The 14,514-nt window shown below is 39.1% G+C and overlaps 3 protein-coding genes across 4 annotated transcripts; 1 reads left to right on the top strand and 2 right to left on the bottom strand.

Annotated features, from left to right (window-relative positions):
* Positions 1-197: 197 nt before the first annotated feature.
* Positions 198-3,248, bottom strand: mrm1 (mitochondrial rRNA methyltransferase 1 homolog (S. cerevisiae)). The gene has a single exon (XM_068305706.1). It carries the CDS (start codon positions 3,059-3,061, stop codon positions 1,892-1,894), a length of 1,170 nt encoding a protein of 389 aa, XP_068161807.1. The 5' UTR covers positions 3,062-3,248; the 3' UTR covers positions 198-1,891.
* Positions 3,249-6,127: 2,879 nt separating this feature from the next.
* On the top strand, positions 6,128-8,977 carry chmp2a (charged multivesicular body protein 2A). Its single transcript, XM_068305554.1, has 6 exons — positions 6,128-6,278; positions 6,992-7,159; positions 7,263-7,442; positions 7,531-7,661; positions 7,939-8,000; positions 8,116-8,977. The coding sequence occupies exons 2-6, from the start codon at positions 6,992-6,994 to the stop codon at positions 8,235-8,237; spliced, it is 663 nt and encodes a 220-aa protein (XP_068161655.1). The 5' UTR covers positions 6,128-6,278; the 3' UTR covers positions 8,238-8,977.
* A 468-nt stretch (positions 8,978-9,445) lies between these two features.
* msl1b (MSL complex subunit 1b) lies at positions 9,446-14,474 on the bottom strand. Of its 2 annotated transcripts, none has more exons than XM_068305553.1 (9): positions 14,394-14,474; positions 13,154-13,858; positions 12,860-13,059; positions 12,339-12,658; positions 12,137-12,201; positions 11,969-12,036; positions 11,587-11,711; positions 11,408-11,480; positions 9,446-11,297 (listed from the first exon to the last, which is right to left on the bottom strand). In XM_068305553.1, the coding sequence occupies exons 2-9, from the start codon at positions 13,772-13,774 to the stop codon at positions 11,207-11,209; spliced, it is 1,563 nt and encodes a 520-aa protein (XP_068161654.1). In that variant the 5' UTR covers positions 13,775-13,858; positions 14,394-14,474; the 3' UTR covers positions 9,446-11,206. The 2 variants fall into 2 exon arrangements, with proteins under 2 accessions (XP_068161654.1, XP_068161653.1); XM_068305552.1 differs by having other exon boundaries at positions 12,297-12,658.
* Positions 14,475-14,514: the final 40 nt, after the last annotated feature.

Consider the following 14,514-nt stretch of genomic DNA (forward strand, 5'->3'; position numbering starts at 1 on the left):
AACACCAAGGGTTCATGCAAATTCTGAATTTCTTTAGGGAAATTTGATTTTGGAAGTAAAAACGGTTAAGAAAAATGGGAAAAAATAGAATAAAAAAGTAAGAAATACTAGGTGTTTTCCTTTGCTAACCTAAAATGCATTATTGGAATTCAGAAAAAAATATTTCATTTTTTTTAAAGAAGACCAAATAGTCAATAGAAAAACAAGTTGCTTTTATTTAAAAACACTGGATATGATTATCTGTGGACAAAAAAAGAATGCCAAATGTTAATGTGGGCCTGCTGGTGTGACAGTTGCTTTAGCCAAGCAGAATTATTTTGGACAAATTTAGATTTTACATTGTGAAAAAGATCAGCAATTTCCTTGTTCACATAAATGAATGCTCAATGGTCCATGAAAAAAATTGTCAAGTGTTCTCTAGAATGTCTAGTTACAATGTTCAGTGTTCCATGATGTGTAGTATTCACACACACAAAAATGTTTTGCATTATAATCATAGGGTTTTCTGAGGCTCATAAGTCTGGTGAGACCAACTTGTGCCACCACATTTGGGCACATTTGTTTTGTTGATATACGTCAACATCCTTGCTTACTTATGTTTGTGACTTTATTTAACATATTATTTCATATGGAATAATATATGAAATCTCCCCTTCCTTCCCAACAAGGAACTCAGTGTTTTCAATTTTACGGTTGAACTTTTGGAAGAAAAAAAATCAAATAACCACTAATTCTTTTAGTTTTTCTGAAAGAATAATCAAATTTCCAAGATATATTTTGACCCTCAACCAGCTTTCCAGATATGAGGTTTTCGTACTCTTTCATTTAATGAAGTATGAGGAAACAACAACAGGATTCAGAAAAGCATCATTATAGCTGGTTTCATAAATTTGCACTGTCCTTCTGGTCTAATCTTGTTTTTCCTGGGTTTGACTAAATCCTAATAAATAAGATAGATCCCACACCTGTTAAGGCTTAAAAAAATCAGGCTACATTCACACTAGTTCCAATAGTGACAAAAGGTTTTTTCTTCACACATATGCCACTTGTGTTTTTTCAGGTCAGTGTGAAGTGCAATGTAGGTATGAATTTGTTCTCACTGATGTCTGATACAGGTCGCACACAACAACAAACGGAAACAGCCAAGGCAAAATGTCATCTAAAAAAGAAACTCAGAATTGTGTTACTTTAAACTGAAATGTACCATAGAACCACCCTACAAATGTGTGATCGAACACATTCCCATTGCTTCATAGATTCACACTATAGATATTAACATAAAAAATACATGTTTTTTTCCTTTTTCCTGTTAACAAGCAAATAAAATTTAATCAGAAACAAACTGACCTAGGTGAGAAACTTCCAGGAGTGATTCATTCGGTTTACTGACAAGATTAACCTTTATTGCCTTTATATAATAAAGGATTGGACAAGAATAAAAAGAAAATAATGAAGAAAAAGAAACATACATTTATCCCTGTAGGGAAATTATTTTTCAACCCTTTTTAACACACGTTTATGTATGCAGACCCTATCTTCAGCCCTGAAATTTGAATCACAAAGGTGTCATTTCATTATCAGTGAAAATGAAAACAACCGGATGCTTTACTTTCTAGAAGATATTATTCAATCAGGAGAAACAACACATTGGTTGATGGTCAGCTGCAGATTAATTGAAATTTGAAGTTTACAGTGACTGTTTACAGTAAAAATAATCATAATGAAGGAACATGTCAGCGATGCCAACAGTCAACAACGTGGGTCATTGGACAACAGATATAGGGTCCTGTAGTGTCTCAGACTTTGTATACACGGACAACATTCAATGACTCGTTCTTTTGGAGCTTTTCATACCAGAATGACAGGCAAAAACAAAGAATAAGGCAGACTTTTAAGGTTGTTGTGTTTTGGGCGACCTCCTGGAGAACAGCAAAGAGTGCAGCAGAATACCTGTAGCTACAGAGACATTGAGAGACTCTATACCAGGAAACAAGTCTCTGCCAGCTGGGATGGTGAGAAGAGTTTGGCATAGAGACAGCAGCTCCTTGGACAACCCCTCTCCCTCACTCCCCAACAACAACAACGTGGGTTCAGTTATCTTAAATTCTGAGCAATTCGTGACAGGAATCTGGGACTCCTCTGCTTCAGCTGCAACTGTGCCAATCACCTGCCAGCCCTGTGCGGCCTTTAACCTAAGCATACTCTCTAGGTTTTCATAGCCGTACACCCCAAATACCTCCATAACACCTGAACTGGCCTTGCTGACAACTGGTGACAATGAACAGCTGGACCGAAGACTGCTGGCAACTCTGTCCACACCCAAGAAATATGCAGAACGCAGGATGGCACCGAGATTCATTGGGTCCTGGATTCCCTCTAGGACAAGCCAAAGAGGGGTGGAATTGTCTTTTCTGCTGTGTGTAGACTTGCTGTTTTCAGTGAGATAGTTCAGAGGACTTGCTTTCAGACATACACCTTGATGTACTCGCCCTGAACACATCTTGTCCAGAACGTTTTTACCAACCCATTGGATTTGTACTCCTTGTCGATGAGCCTCTTCACACGTCCTTAAGATAGAGGGCCTGTGAGAGGCCTCTCCATCTTTTACAAACAGTTTATAGGCCTTCCTTCTGCCCTGCTTTAAAGACAAGAGACATGGAGCGACGCCAAAAACAATCTCGAAGTTCTCTGCTGCAGAGTTCAGTGTGGCTATCTTCACTGGTTTCTTCCTCTCTGGAGAAAAATCCTCCACACTCAGTTTCCTGAGTTCAGACGACACCCTGCTGTCAAATTCCCTCCTGGGATTTGGCTTCTGCGACTGTACCATCTCATTTTCCAGAGCTTTACGCACAGGTTTGTGTCGAATGCCAGGCGTGTTTGACACTTTGCGTCGTCTCGGCATCACATGGTCATTGCTGCTGTCCTCTCGGAACAAGAGAAGCGTGGTGGCATGGTAAGAAGCAAAAAGCAAGCCCATGCTTGAGATTGGTACATGATTCGTCAATCGTCTTGAACAAACATGCAGCAACTTTTGCTGAAGCAAAATACTGGATAAACACATAACGCTACCTAAAAAAAACCGTAGATCAGATGCCGAGGATTACCATTAATCAATGTTAATATCGGCAGAAATCAATGACTATCGGTCGTTAAAGGCAGGACTGTTCTAATGTTACTTTCGTTCAACTAGCAAATATTTAGATCTCTCTCCAGGCTAGTAAGAATTTTTCCTTTCAGCGACACGAGCATGTGCGTTGTCATATGAGTCAAGTGCGCAAGACTACGACCGCACATTGGGCGCGCTTATCTATAAAATAAAAGCATAAATATTTGCTGGAAAACAGAGTTTCTCAGTTTTGTAGAAAATAGCGTTTATAAAAAGAAATTTTACAATAAATAATAATTAAAAATATATTTTATACTGGCTGTCAAATGGGTTATAAATCAGTATGGTAAAAGTAAATTTATGTAATTAGATGAATTAATTAATAAATTAAAAATTAGCTATGTAATATTTAGGCTTTAATGGGATAGCGTCCTATCATAATCATACTATGCATTATAATTGTTTATCTTATTGACTAATGTCAGGAGCATTTTTTTTGTATTCTCTTTCTTAGCAGGCTATTATTGCCTGAAATAAGCAGTTTTAAATGCTTGTTTTTACATTGAGAGAGACATTAGCTTGTTATGAATTGGTGATGTATTGGTGATGTATGTATTCTGTTTGATCAATTTTATGCAGTATAGTTTCGACTTACCCTAACATACACTCAATCCATTTTGTGAAACTTACCCACTCTGTATAATATAATAGAACATTTGTTTAAAATTGGCTTATTTGTTTACTTTAAAAATGTGATGATAAAGAGACACTTCTCTATTATTCGTATACAGTATTCATCTTCTAAACCCACGTCATCCACCGTTGCAGGTTGCAGGGTGCTGGCTCCTATCCAAGCCGACTGGTTGCGTGAGGCAGGGGATACTCTGCCACATATGTATATACTGTGTGTATATATATACAAAGACAAACACGACTTCTCTTTTATTATTATTTAGTGTTATTCTGATTGGAGGATATTTTTTTCTATTGTATTTTTAAATTTTGACATTACTTTGTGCATTGACCTTTTAAATTTTTGTCGGTTAGTAAAGTGCTGTGAAATTATTTATTGTGAAAGCACGACTCCGGAGGGTTGTACCAGTACAACGACTTTGACTTTACACTTCCGACAATAGCTTCGACCCTCTGAGTGACGTCACTTAGTAGACACTGTCGCAACACGGAAGAGAGAAATCAATTGTTGCTGTTTTCCAAGAGTTGATCGGGTAGAAAAAGATTAAAATTAGTTTTTTGGGGGGTTCCTGATTTCTCACGTCCAGTATGGTTCACCTAAAGATTAACACAATAATCTTTTGATTTTATAGCGAGTGTGTCGTTGAGTTGACCGCTGTTTGTCCAGGCTGTCGGACTAACATTTCATCTGTTCTGAATGTCGTGCACACATGGTTCATTTGACAATAAAGTTGACTATGACTAAAGACAGATGCTCAATTTGAGCGACAGAGCAGGATATAAACCAAGTGACGCAGTGAGGGCTATGAAACGACTGGTCTCTCTGGAAATATGTTAAATACAAAATATATTGGAATAAACCGTGAGATCCATAAATTGATAATACTGCATTTACTCCATTTTCAAAGTTTAAACTGCCTCACATTTGATCGCCCATTTCCTTTCACCATCAACCAGGAATCTGATTTGAGAGTGAATGTAAAATAATCCTTGGCACGGCAAAAGTTTCAGGTCCTGAGGGGCTTGAAGTCTGGGGAATATCCAGCAGAAATAAATTCCCACATCTGGGCACCACAGTGTGTTTTCCTGATGCTGGCTCTTCCTGAGGCCATCCCATCCTGAACTGAGACCTCCAGGGGGTTGAGCTACATCTCAGTCTCAGAACCATCATGTCAATTCTTAGTTCCATTGGACATCCATCCTGTGTTGTGGCACAAGCAAGAGCAAAATATCACATGAATCATCCATCTTTCATCCAGAGACAGAATATTCTGTGTCAGAGGCCATATTCCATGCTTCCTCTGTCAGACCAGGACTCCAGCTCATGACCCCAATTTCCTTTGTGTTCTGTTCCATACAACGGAAGCTCCCCATTGTTGCCTGGTGGCAGTGAAATTCTTTTCCACCCACCCGATTTTAAAAAGTTGTTCTCCATATGGATATTTTTATTTGTTTATTTGTTTATTTTATATACTGTAGTAATCCACTAAAAGAAAAATAGCGCACTCCACTCTAGTTAGTACAGTCACAAGAGCAAGTAGTTGTTGTGTACAGGCTCTGTAACACACACACACACACACACACACACACACACACACACACACACACACACACACACACACACACACACACACACACACAAAGGCCTGTACGTGGGAAGTACAGTGGAACATCACAATTATATCACAGGTCCTCTCAGGAATCACCCTGAGGTGACATAGGCCCTGGAAACGGGCTTTCATCAGGCCTATAGTCAACTCCATCCAGCCTCTCGTCCTGCAGTGAGCCCAGTTGAAGTTCTGTGGGGGGCCTGGGTTAATTTTAGGGGTCAGCAGCCTCGGCTGTCATAGATAATCACTGGTCCTTCAGAAAGAAGCCGTCAGTCTCCTGTAATGTATAGTGGATAAATTAGAGTGGATTAAAGGATGGAGACAAGTGAGGTATTGCAAACCTTTACCACTATCTACCACGTTACACTCGGTTGCTCAGGTGAGACTCATCATAAATCTGTGAGTCAGGACCCGACCCAGACCACTTTGCCTCCACATCAGAAATGTAGTCTGCAGCATCACCAGGTCAGATCAATCAATATCAAAAGCTTAATATATAATAAATATAATAAATGTAATTGAGATTTCATTTATTTTTAGATATTTTTGCATTATGACAATCGTTTGTGCACTTTTTTACTATCAAGTGCTTCTTGGTTAGTAAGTAGCAATGAGTACTTTATTTTGAAAGGCACGACTCCAGCGTAATCACCAATAGAACGGATGTGACTTTACGCTTCTGACGTCAGGCTTGGCTCTTGTAGTCGTGCGTGATTACGTCACTTCCTGAGGTGGAAATTATCGCAACACGGAAGTGTTTGAGAGAAAAAAAACATCGTACCAATTTGTTACTAGTTGGTCTGGAGGGAGAAAGTTAAACATCGGTTTTCATTTGATATACTGATTTCTTACGTCAAGTGTGGTACAAGGTAAGACTAACATTCTACGGTGTTGACTTTACAGCTAATTGTAGTCTGTTGTTGAGCTGACAGCTATTCATCCAGGTAGACGTTGAGACAGGTTTGAGAGAGTTGTCGAGCTAAAAACACGACCGAAAAGAGGCTAGCATTCATGACAGGCCTTTGATCACATAAGTAGCTGCTGAGCAATATTTTCCAGTGAACAATGAGGTCATAGGCTGGACAAAGACGGCTGGAATAGGTGTCAAGCTGTGTAGAAATGACAAGTTCCGTTCGAAATTCCCTCAGATTTGTTTAAAAACTGAAAAGTTTTACCTCGTGTTGGACATTGCTCCCTTTTTTGCTGTGATCAATGTATAAGTGTTAGGCTGTATCAAACAGTAATATTCATCATTGATCAGGACGTTCGTTATTTCTCGATAAAATTATGTAATTATGTCAGATTTAAGTGGCTGAGATCAGAGATTTTTTAAAATTGAAAATAAACGTCTATTTTTTTAAACTTTTTTTATAAGGCATTGTATTAAAGTTAAAACTAACATTTTGTATTCATTGTCAGATATCCGTTTAATCATATTTGGCCAATTGGAAAAAAAATAACAAAATCTTTGTCAATCAACTGATTGAATAAGTGGATGATCATTCATTTACCAATAATTTTTTCTCATGGGTATCTGTTTGGTTTGAGTGTATTGACATGTTACTTGTGCATTTTTAAACAGATGGACAAACTATTTGGGAGAAGGAAGACTCCAGAGGAGATGCTGAGGCAGAATCAGAGGACACTCAACAGAGCTATGAGAGAACTGGATCGAGAGCGTACAAAACTGGAGTTGCAGGAGAAGAAGATCATTGCTGACATAAAGAAAATGGCTAAACAGGGACAAATGGTCAGTCAGAGGGCAATTACTTGTTGTATGAGAAATTGACGTATACCTTACAAAGAATAGTTGTTAACTACAACTGTGATGCGTCCCCTCTTTATCTTTGCAGGACGCCGTCAAGATTATGGCCAAGGATTTAGTTCGTACAAGGCGGTATGTCAAGAAGTTCATCTTAATGAAAGCCAACATTCAGGCTGTCAGTCTAAAGATACAGACACTCAAGTCAAACAACAGCATGGCGCAGGCTATGAAAGGGGTAGCTAAAGCAATGGGCACGATGAACAAACAGGTTTGTGAGAAAAATCGGTAGACTATTTAATGGAAAAAAACAATGAGTCTTATGTGTTGATCGTATGGTATTTACTTTATTTTTACAGCTGAAATTGCCACAGATTCAGAAGATTATGATGGATTTTGAACGACAGAGTGAAGTAATGGATATGAAGGAGGAAATGATGAATGATGCTATTGACGATGCCATGGGAGATGAGGATGATGAGGACGAATCGTAAGAGCCTAATAAGCAAAACTATTATTTTTATTTTGGAACAAATGTTTAAACATTTTTAAAGTCTTCAATTATAGTAATTGTTTACCAACTGGAAAAAAACATTGAATTTGTACTTATCCTTCACGTTTTTTCTCTGTGTGTCTATGTCGGACACACACAGTAACGTTAAATTTAATGGTACATTCCAGTAATCAGTCAGATAAAGTTGAGTTTAGTCATCCTGTGAAGTATGCCTCAATGTTTGTGAGCAGTGTGTGTAATGCTTTATTTTTAGTGACGCCATTGTATCTCAAGTGCTGGATGAGCTGGGTCTTTCGTTATCTGATGAACTGTCAAGTAAGTAAATCCGACACTTCAAACAGTATGACATGATCACGCCAATCGTCCTCGTATTTTTTGAGGGATTTCCCGTTTGTTCAATATCTTTATTCCCATCGTATGTCCATTACAGATCTGCCGAGCACCGGTGCAAGTTTGTCAGCGGGTGGACAAAAGAAGACGGAGCCCCAAGCTGCCCTGGCTGATGCTGACGCTGATCTGGAAGAGCGACTGAATAACCTCCGCAGAAATTGAATGTGCAGTAGATGACAGTGAAGTATATTGCTGCAGAGGTTGTTACAGATATGGGGATGCTAAAATATCTGTGTTTGTATTTTCTTGAAGGTCTAACTGGTGGAATACACTATTCCAGCAAACAGTTTGCATTCAGTTTGCAGTATAATGGTGTATGGCTTTCTTTCTAAAGTCTTTTCATTATGAGTAAATTATCTATTAAATTAAAAAAAAGAATACTTTCAAGGATTATGATCCTTCATACAGTAGGTCACTACCAAATCACACTAATTCTCTGAATGTTTAGTTCACCGTTTGTGTAAGTGCAAACTGCTCCAAGCATGGTCGTATTACGGTCTAAATAAACACTGAAAAGAAAATGTTTTAATCAAGACAAATAATGGGTGAGGTTGAGAAAGTCAGATCTTTGTGTTCATCATCCTGGTTTGGCATTGTCTTCTCACCATCTTTCTCATTTTATAATGGATAGTTTTAGGTTTTTGAGTTGTGAGCTTTGACGGTTGTAGTGGTCTGCCTGAAGATGTGCAAAAATAGCATCTCAACATTTTTTTTCATCTAAATTTGCAAATAAGGTTGATCATTGTACAAAATTATTTTAAGGATGAAAAAAATGACTACGTTCAGATGAGTGGAACTCGATCCCGTTCAGTTCCTCAATTTTTTTTTCTCTTGTCACTGGTGTTTAAGAAAATGTACTATTTTGCATTTTACTTTGTCCATTAAACATTTTTCTCTATTTACCTGGCTGTAATTTTAATGCAATTCTACATCTATATTTCCCAATAAGTACTTTGATAGCTGCAGGACAATCTCTCTGCTTTGTGCTGCCTGAGAAAATAACCCTGATAATGTGTTATCAGTGTTACATTAGCTTGGAAAAATCCAGATTTCTAAAGCAAAGTGTGTTACAAAGTAGGTGTGGAGCTTTAAAGACCTGGACCATGTTAAAAGATGCATTTCAAATTCAATGTCAGGTCCATATTAATACATCAGTGAATAATGTCATGTATATGTCATGTAACCAGGACAATTTACCTGAGTAAAAATTTGATGTACTTACATGTTTTTATCATGCTACTTTTTCCCCTACATTAACAACCACATCTACTGCTTACTAAACAATTTTATATATTGTGATACCACAAAAACAAAAATTGATGTTAATGTCAACCTTGGTGAATAGAGGAAATAATTCTATACACACATAGTCATATCCATGTTTTATGTAATTGTTTTTCTTCATACCCAGATGATGTGGATACACTGAAGCCACAACTAGGAAACTTTATAAAAAATAAAAATAAATTGCAGTTGAGACATGTTAAAGTTTGAAATGAGGTCTATTGGAGGCAATAGTTTCATTTGATAAAACTCTCCATATTTATTGGAAAGCTTTTGTACTCTCAGACATTGGTTACGGCCTTCAAATATTTTTCCATTCTAGCAAAGCAAAAATTATCAAATTAAATGTGAATTTTATTCCAAAAAAATGTAACTTTCAAAACAGTCAGTTTTTCAACATACAATCATGGAACAATATTGAGTGCATTTCCAACACTTCCAACATTAAATTATAAAAAAATAACAGCCATGTTTTATGTACATTTGTTTCGGCAAGCTATGTACAAAAAAAACCCCTTAAGTCTGTATTTCCAAAATCTGCTTCTACATACACCTGGCAGTTGTAAGTATCGAAGCTGCGGAAAGCTGTTGCATCAAAATCACGTTGAGCGAACGCACTCAAAAACAAAACGCTGCCTGAAGTCAAACACTGAGATGAGCTCCGACAGGGAGATTAACTGCTAGCATGTTTAACAGCCTACTGGTGAGCACTGCGTGAACTACAGCTACAAAGCTTGTCTAAAAATGGTTCCTATGAAGGTCAGCCCACTGCATCCTCAAAACACAAATGCAATCACAACTCATCCATTTACTGGATGTAAGCATATTGAAAAGATTGGAAACACCAAAATTAAGACCGCAACAGTACTTTGTTATCAGATGAGGCTGAATGCAGCAGTTCAAAGCCAAAAAAACATGCTTTCAAGAACAGTATTTTATAGTTGTAGCCCAGTGAGATGAGATTATTCTCCATTCTGGGGTTAAGCCATGCGATCATCTTGTTTTTTTTGTTTTAACAGATAAATAGATCCATGCAACTCACAACAATGAAGTAACTAAAAAAAATGGGGAGAACACCAGGTATTGTGGCAGGTTTACCACTTGTCTGATTTTCCATGCCTTTGTTTTCAATTTAGTCCCTTTAAGTTTTCTTTTCTTAATGTATGGACTGGCTAGAAATGCAGCATGATTTCATATGAAGAAATTGCAAGTGGCAAAAACTCCTGATATCACACTAAACACTGATAAAACTTTAATTTTTTATGTGAACAATATAGCCAATACACAGCACAACACAGATTTTGCTGGGGGTGGGAGTTCCACTTGGGCAGGAAAAATTAATGTGATAAGTCTAGCCAGCAGATAAACTTGTTCCCATGTTGCTCACAAATACACTTCCAGATCCACTTTTCAGGCAAAAAGAAAACCAGTGTTGGTTTTCCTCATACAACAGTGCTCAAAATTAAAGTTCAGTTTATACTCTCAGGTGCATGTAAGTGACAGAAACCCCATTTTTGCACAAGACACCATTTTTGTGTGGTTTAAATTCTAATTCCCCATTTAGAACACAAAGTGAGCTGAAGTGTTGTTGTATTGGGAATTTAAAGAGAGTAAATGAAACCAAAAATATCAAGGACACACTATAGGGCATAATACGCTGCAGGATATCAGCTGGTCCGTGGTGACATGTCGACACGCTAGGGAGTCGTAAACTCAAGTGGAGACTGAAAGGACCAGCAGCTATAAATAGTGACTTGTGACTTTCACACACACACACCCTTCAGACAAATGTAGCATTTTCTAATCTTAGGAGCTCCAATCTCCGCACTCTTAACACCACGTGGGTTTCACTTTCGACAGGTCCGGTGAGGTGTGTGTTTTTTGGGCACCTCGATGCGACATCTGCTGCGGTCGTCCAGCCAAGGCAGCTCAAAGTTCCTGGATGAAGAATAAATATTTCACTGTCGTTATAAAGACAAATACAGATACGTAATGTTCCGGTTTACAATTTAAAAGAAAAAGAAATCCAAAAAGCTACTACAACTTACTGTTGTGACAGTTTGGGCAGCGGCCGACCAAATGCAACCACAGGCAAGAAGGGAGTAATCACAATCGTCTCAACTGACAAAACAGAGTAAAAATCTCTTGAGGCCACTGAAAACCATCCATGTTGTTTAATGTATTCAGGTTTTATTCAACTGCTGGATATTAATGAAAACAAATGTACCATCTTCAGTGTCGGGATAGAAGGATGACAGCTCTGGCTCAGTCTCCGGGACGACTTTCTTCCTGTTCATACGCTGCTGCAAGCGCTGAAACATACGCTGCTCTCTGATTCGTTGGATGTCCCACCTGAAAAAATGAACAAAAACATGGAATCAAGAATACAATGCAGATCCTAAGTCTTCTGTCTTACATAAGACATCAATGCACCTATCAGACTCTGAAACTGTTTATGACGTTCATTTCTATTTTGTCACATTACTATTTCCTCACATTTTTATACATATTTATTTTAGATACATTTATTTCTGAGAGGATTTAAACAGAGCCCAGTCAAACCCTTGATAGAAAAATATTATGTTCAAGAAAAAGTCAATGATTTATACCTTTTCCTCCTTTTCTCATCTAACTCCAGCTTCAAGTGTCGTTTCAAAAACACACCATCATCTAGCGGCTGGACATGAAGGAAAATTCAAACTTACAATTAATTAAATAGATTATTTTGAAATTAATATTAGATTTAGAGGTAGAATATGTCTTCAGATTTGTCTCACCTCAGATGGGTTAAAGGACGGGTCCTCATTTAAAGGTTCAATTGGATTTTCCCTCCAAGATGGAACTACCAGGTAAAAAAAGACGGAAAGGTTCATACATAGCGTGTTCAGCGCATTTGGTGGATATAATGATTAAAGATGGGATATAGGTTAGGCTTACAAACAATCAGCATATCATGTACTACATGAGGAGTCCACTCACTGGCCACCTCCTCTTCCTTCTTAGGGGAAGTCTCACGTAGAGGGGACAGAGGAGGTTGGTTCCAGCAACAGAGGTACATCTCTGTAGTAGACATGAAGGGCAGATCTTCAATCTGACAGCCCAGCTCAGGCTCCTCTTTACATGGGAGCATAAGATCCCTTTCTGCCCCTGATCTCATCGGAACTGTCTTCTCTGGGGTTTCCTTACTGCGCAGCTCTCTCTGATTGGGAGAGCCAGGCTGAATGTCAGGTTTCTGGGGGCTAAGCTTGGCACTTTTGCCCCGCGATTTCTGGACTTTTGGATCACCAAAACAAGATTTCCTGTGGACACACAAGAAAAAAGGAATAAAAGCTGAAGTTAGCGCCATATCACAAGACATTTGAACCATAAATCCTCCATTGTCTGAGTTTGCAGATAACATCTGGCAGGTATCTGCTTTTCTGTGTTTAATTGCTCTAGCTACATTTAATACACAAAGCACATAAGCAAAGCCCTTTACTATTACTCATTATTTATTTTACCTCTTTTGACCTTTGCCACCGCGACTAAAGGGAAGTGGAGTGGCTGGGTTTGGCTGTGGATTATCCTCCACATCCAGATCCCACATGTCTTCTTTGTCAGGGGTCCATGGTTCGAGGGGCTGAAAAAGGCGCTTGTCACGCGGCGGGTCCTTCTTAGTTAGCTGCAGGCGACGCTCCATGCGCTCAATGCGTGCTAGCAGCTGCCGAAGATGAAGACAAATAAATGTTAATGTTTCATTTTTTTTTCATCTATATATGTAATACATACATTACAACAGCATTTGTTTTACATACTGTCTCTTTATCTGCTTTGAGCTCATCTATTTCCTTGTCCTTAGATTGCAGCTGTTGTTGCTGCTGTTCAATGAGGTCCAGCTGCAGGAGGAGAATCTGCCGGAGGCAGTTGGCTTGTGTGTGTGGATTTGCAGGGGTCTTCCTGATGTTCCTCCACTTGCCCTCAGAAGATAGTTCAATCGATGCTGTGCCAAGGACTCCAGGGACAACCCCCTTAACACTATCATCAGCACCTCCATCCTTGGAATTATTGTTCACTGCCATCTGAGGGTTATCCATGGTGTCAGCAGAGAGGGGTTTACCTTTCACTGGGGTTCCCTCACCCCCCATTAGTCTGACAGGGGACAATATCCCCACAGTTTTATTGTTTCCTTTAACAAGTTCTGCAACCGTGGCAGCAAGAGAAACTTTGCTTGTCATGTAATTCCGGTTTACGTCCTTTGACTTGTTCGGGATCTCGGCCCCCCGCACGTTTTTAACATCTATAACAAATCCGCAAGACTCCCTCTTGAGGCTTATGGGACTCACGGTTGTGGCACCCAATTGCGTTTTGTCAAATTCGGCGGTGTCAGGGTCCTGCTTGAAACCTGTGTTGGAAAACAGCGTGGCTCTCAGAGTCATGGCGATCACAGCGGCTTCTCATGCTGCAACGCCTCAGCGATGCCATCCACATCTTCCTCCCACGAGGACGCAGAAGCCGCTGCCCTGCAAACACAAAGAGAATGGGTGCATTTAACTGGAAGCATGCTGTCTGGTGAACTGGGAGTGAAAGCAATGCACCAAACGCAAACACTTGGACGAACCGGAGAATATTCTAACATGAAGTGTGTTTGGTTCAAGGCATCCTTTTCCTAAAAATCATTAGCTAGGTTGGAAATTCAAGCTGCATTCATCCCTATTACCGCTGCAGCGCAAACGTGTGGTCGTTAATATGGAGACAAACTAGACATGTTGGATAGAATGTACTCAGTATTGCATGAAGGCAGACATTTTAGTGTGAGGGCTTCAAACAAGGACTCGGGAGTGGCTGTGCAGGACACTGGCTGTAGCCGTTTCCTCCATTTTGCTTCTCGCGGAATCATGAAAAACAATAACAGCTAGCTAGCTAGCTAGTGTTAGCCGGCTAGTTTAGCCACAAAACACGCGTCCAGAAGAAATTGTTTCCAGCGACCACGTTGAAACGCATGCGATTAAGAAATATATGCGTTCATTAGTACGAATAGGTTTGTTTCGAGCTTACCTCGACTAAAATTCAAGTCCACCTGCAAGTGACTTCATGTTCCCTCCTCAAGACTTGTTTTAAAGCGCTGACGAATGCGCATGCGTAATGTTTTAGTTGGCCATTTCTTATTTTGGACGCT

The sequence above is a fragment of the Antennarius striatus genome, chromosome 21 (genome assembly GCF_040054535.1).
Source record: "Antennarius striatus isolate MH-2024 chromosome 21, ASM4005453v1, whole genome shotgun sequence".
Taxonomy (NCBI): Eukaryota; Metazoa; Chordata; class Actinopteri; order Lophiiformes; family Antennariidae; genus Antennarius; species Antennarius striatus.

Bases quoted from the DNA above. Each gene is read 5' to 3' on its own strand.
- msl1b (XM_068305552.1), bottom strand. From the start codon at position 13,774: ATGACTCTGAGAGCCACGCTGTTTTCCAACACAGGTTTCAAGCAGGAC. The intron at 12,037-12,136 runs GTGAGACAAATC...CTTCATGTCCAG, and splicing joins CGTCCTTTAACCCATCTGAG to CCGCTAGATGATGGTGTGTT. The intron at 11,481-11,586 runs GTACATTTGTTT...CTGTTTTGTCAG, and splicing joins CTATCCCGACACTGAAGATG to TTGAGACGATTGTGATTACT.
- chmp2a (XM_068305554.1), top strand. From the start codon at position 6,992: ATGGACAAACTATTTGGGAGAAGGAAGACTCCAGAGGAGATGCTGAGG. The intron at 7,160-7,262 runs GTCAGTCAGAGG...TTATCTTTGCAG, and splicing joins TGGCTAAACAGGGACAAATG to GACGCCGTCAAGATTATGGC. The intron at 7,662-7,938 runs GTAAGAGCCTAA...CTTTATTTTTAG, and splicing joins GAGGATGATGAGGACGAATC to TGACGCCATTGTATCTCAAG.
- mrm1 (XM_068305706.1), bottom strand. From the start codon at position 3,061: ATGTGTTTATCCAGTATTTTGCTTCAGCAAAAGTTGCTGCATGTTTGT.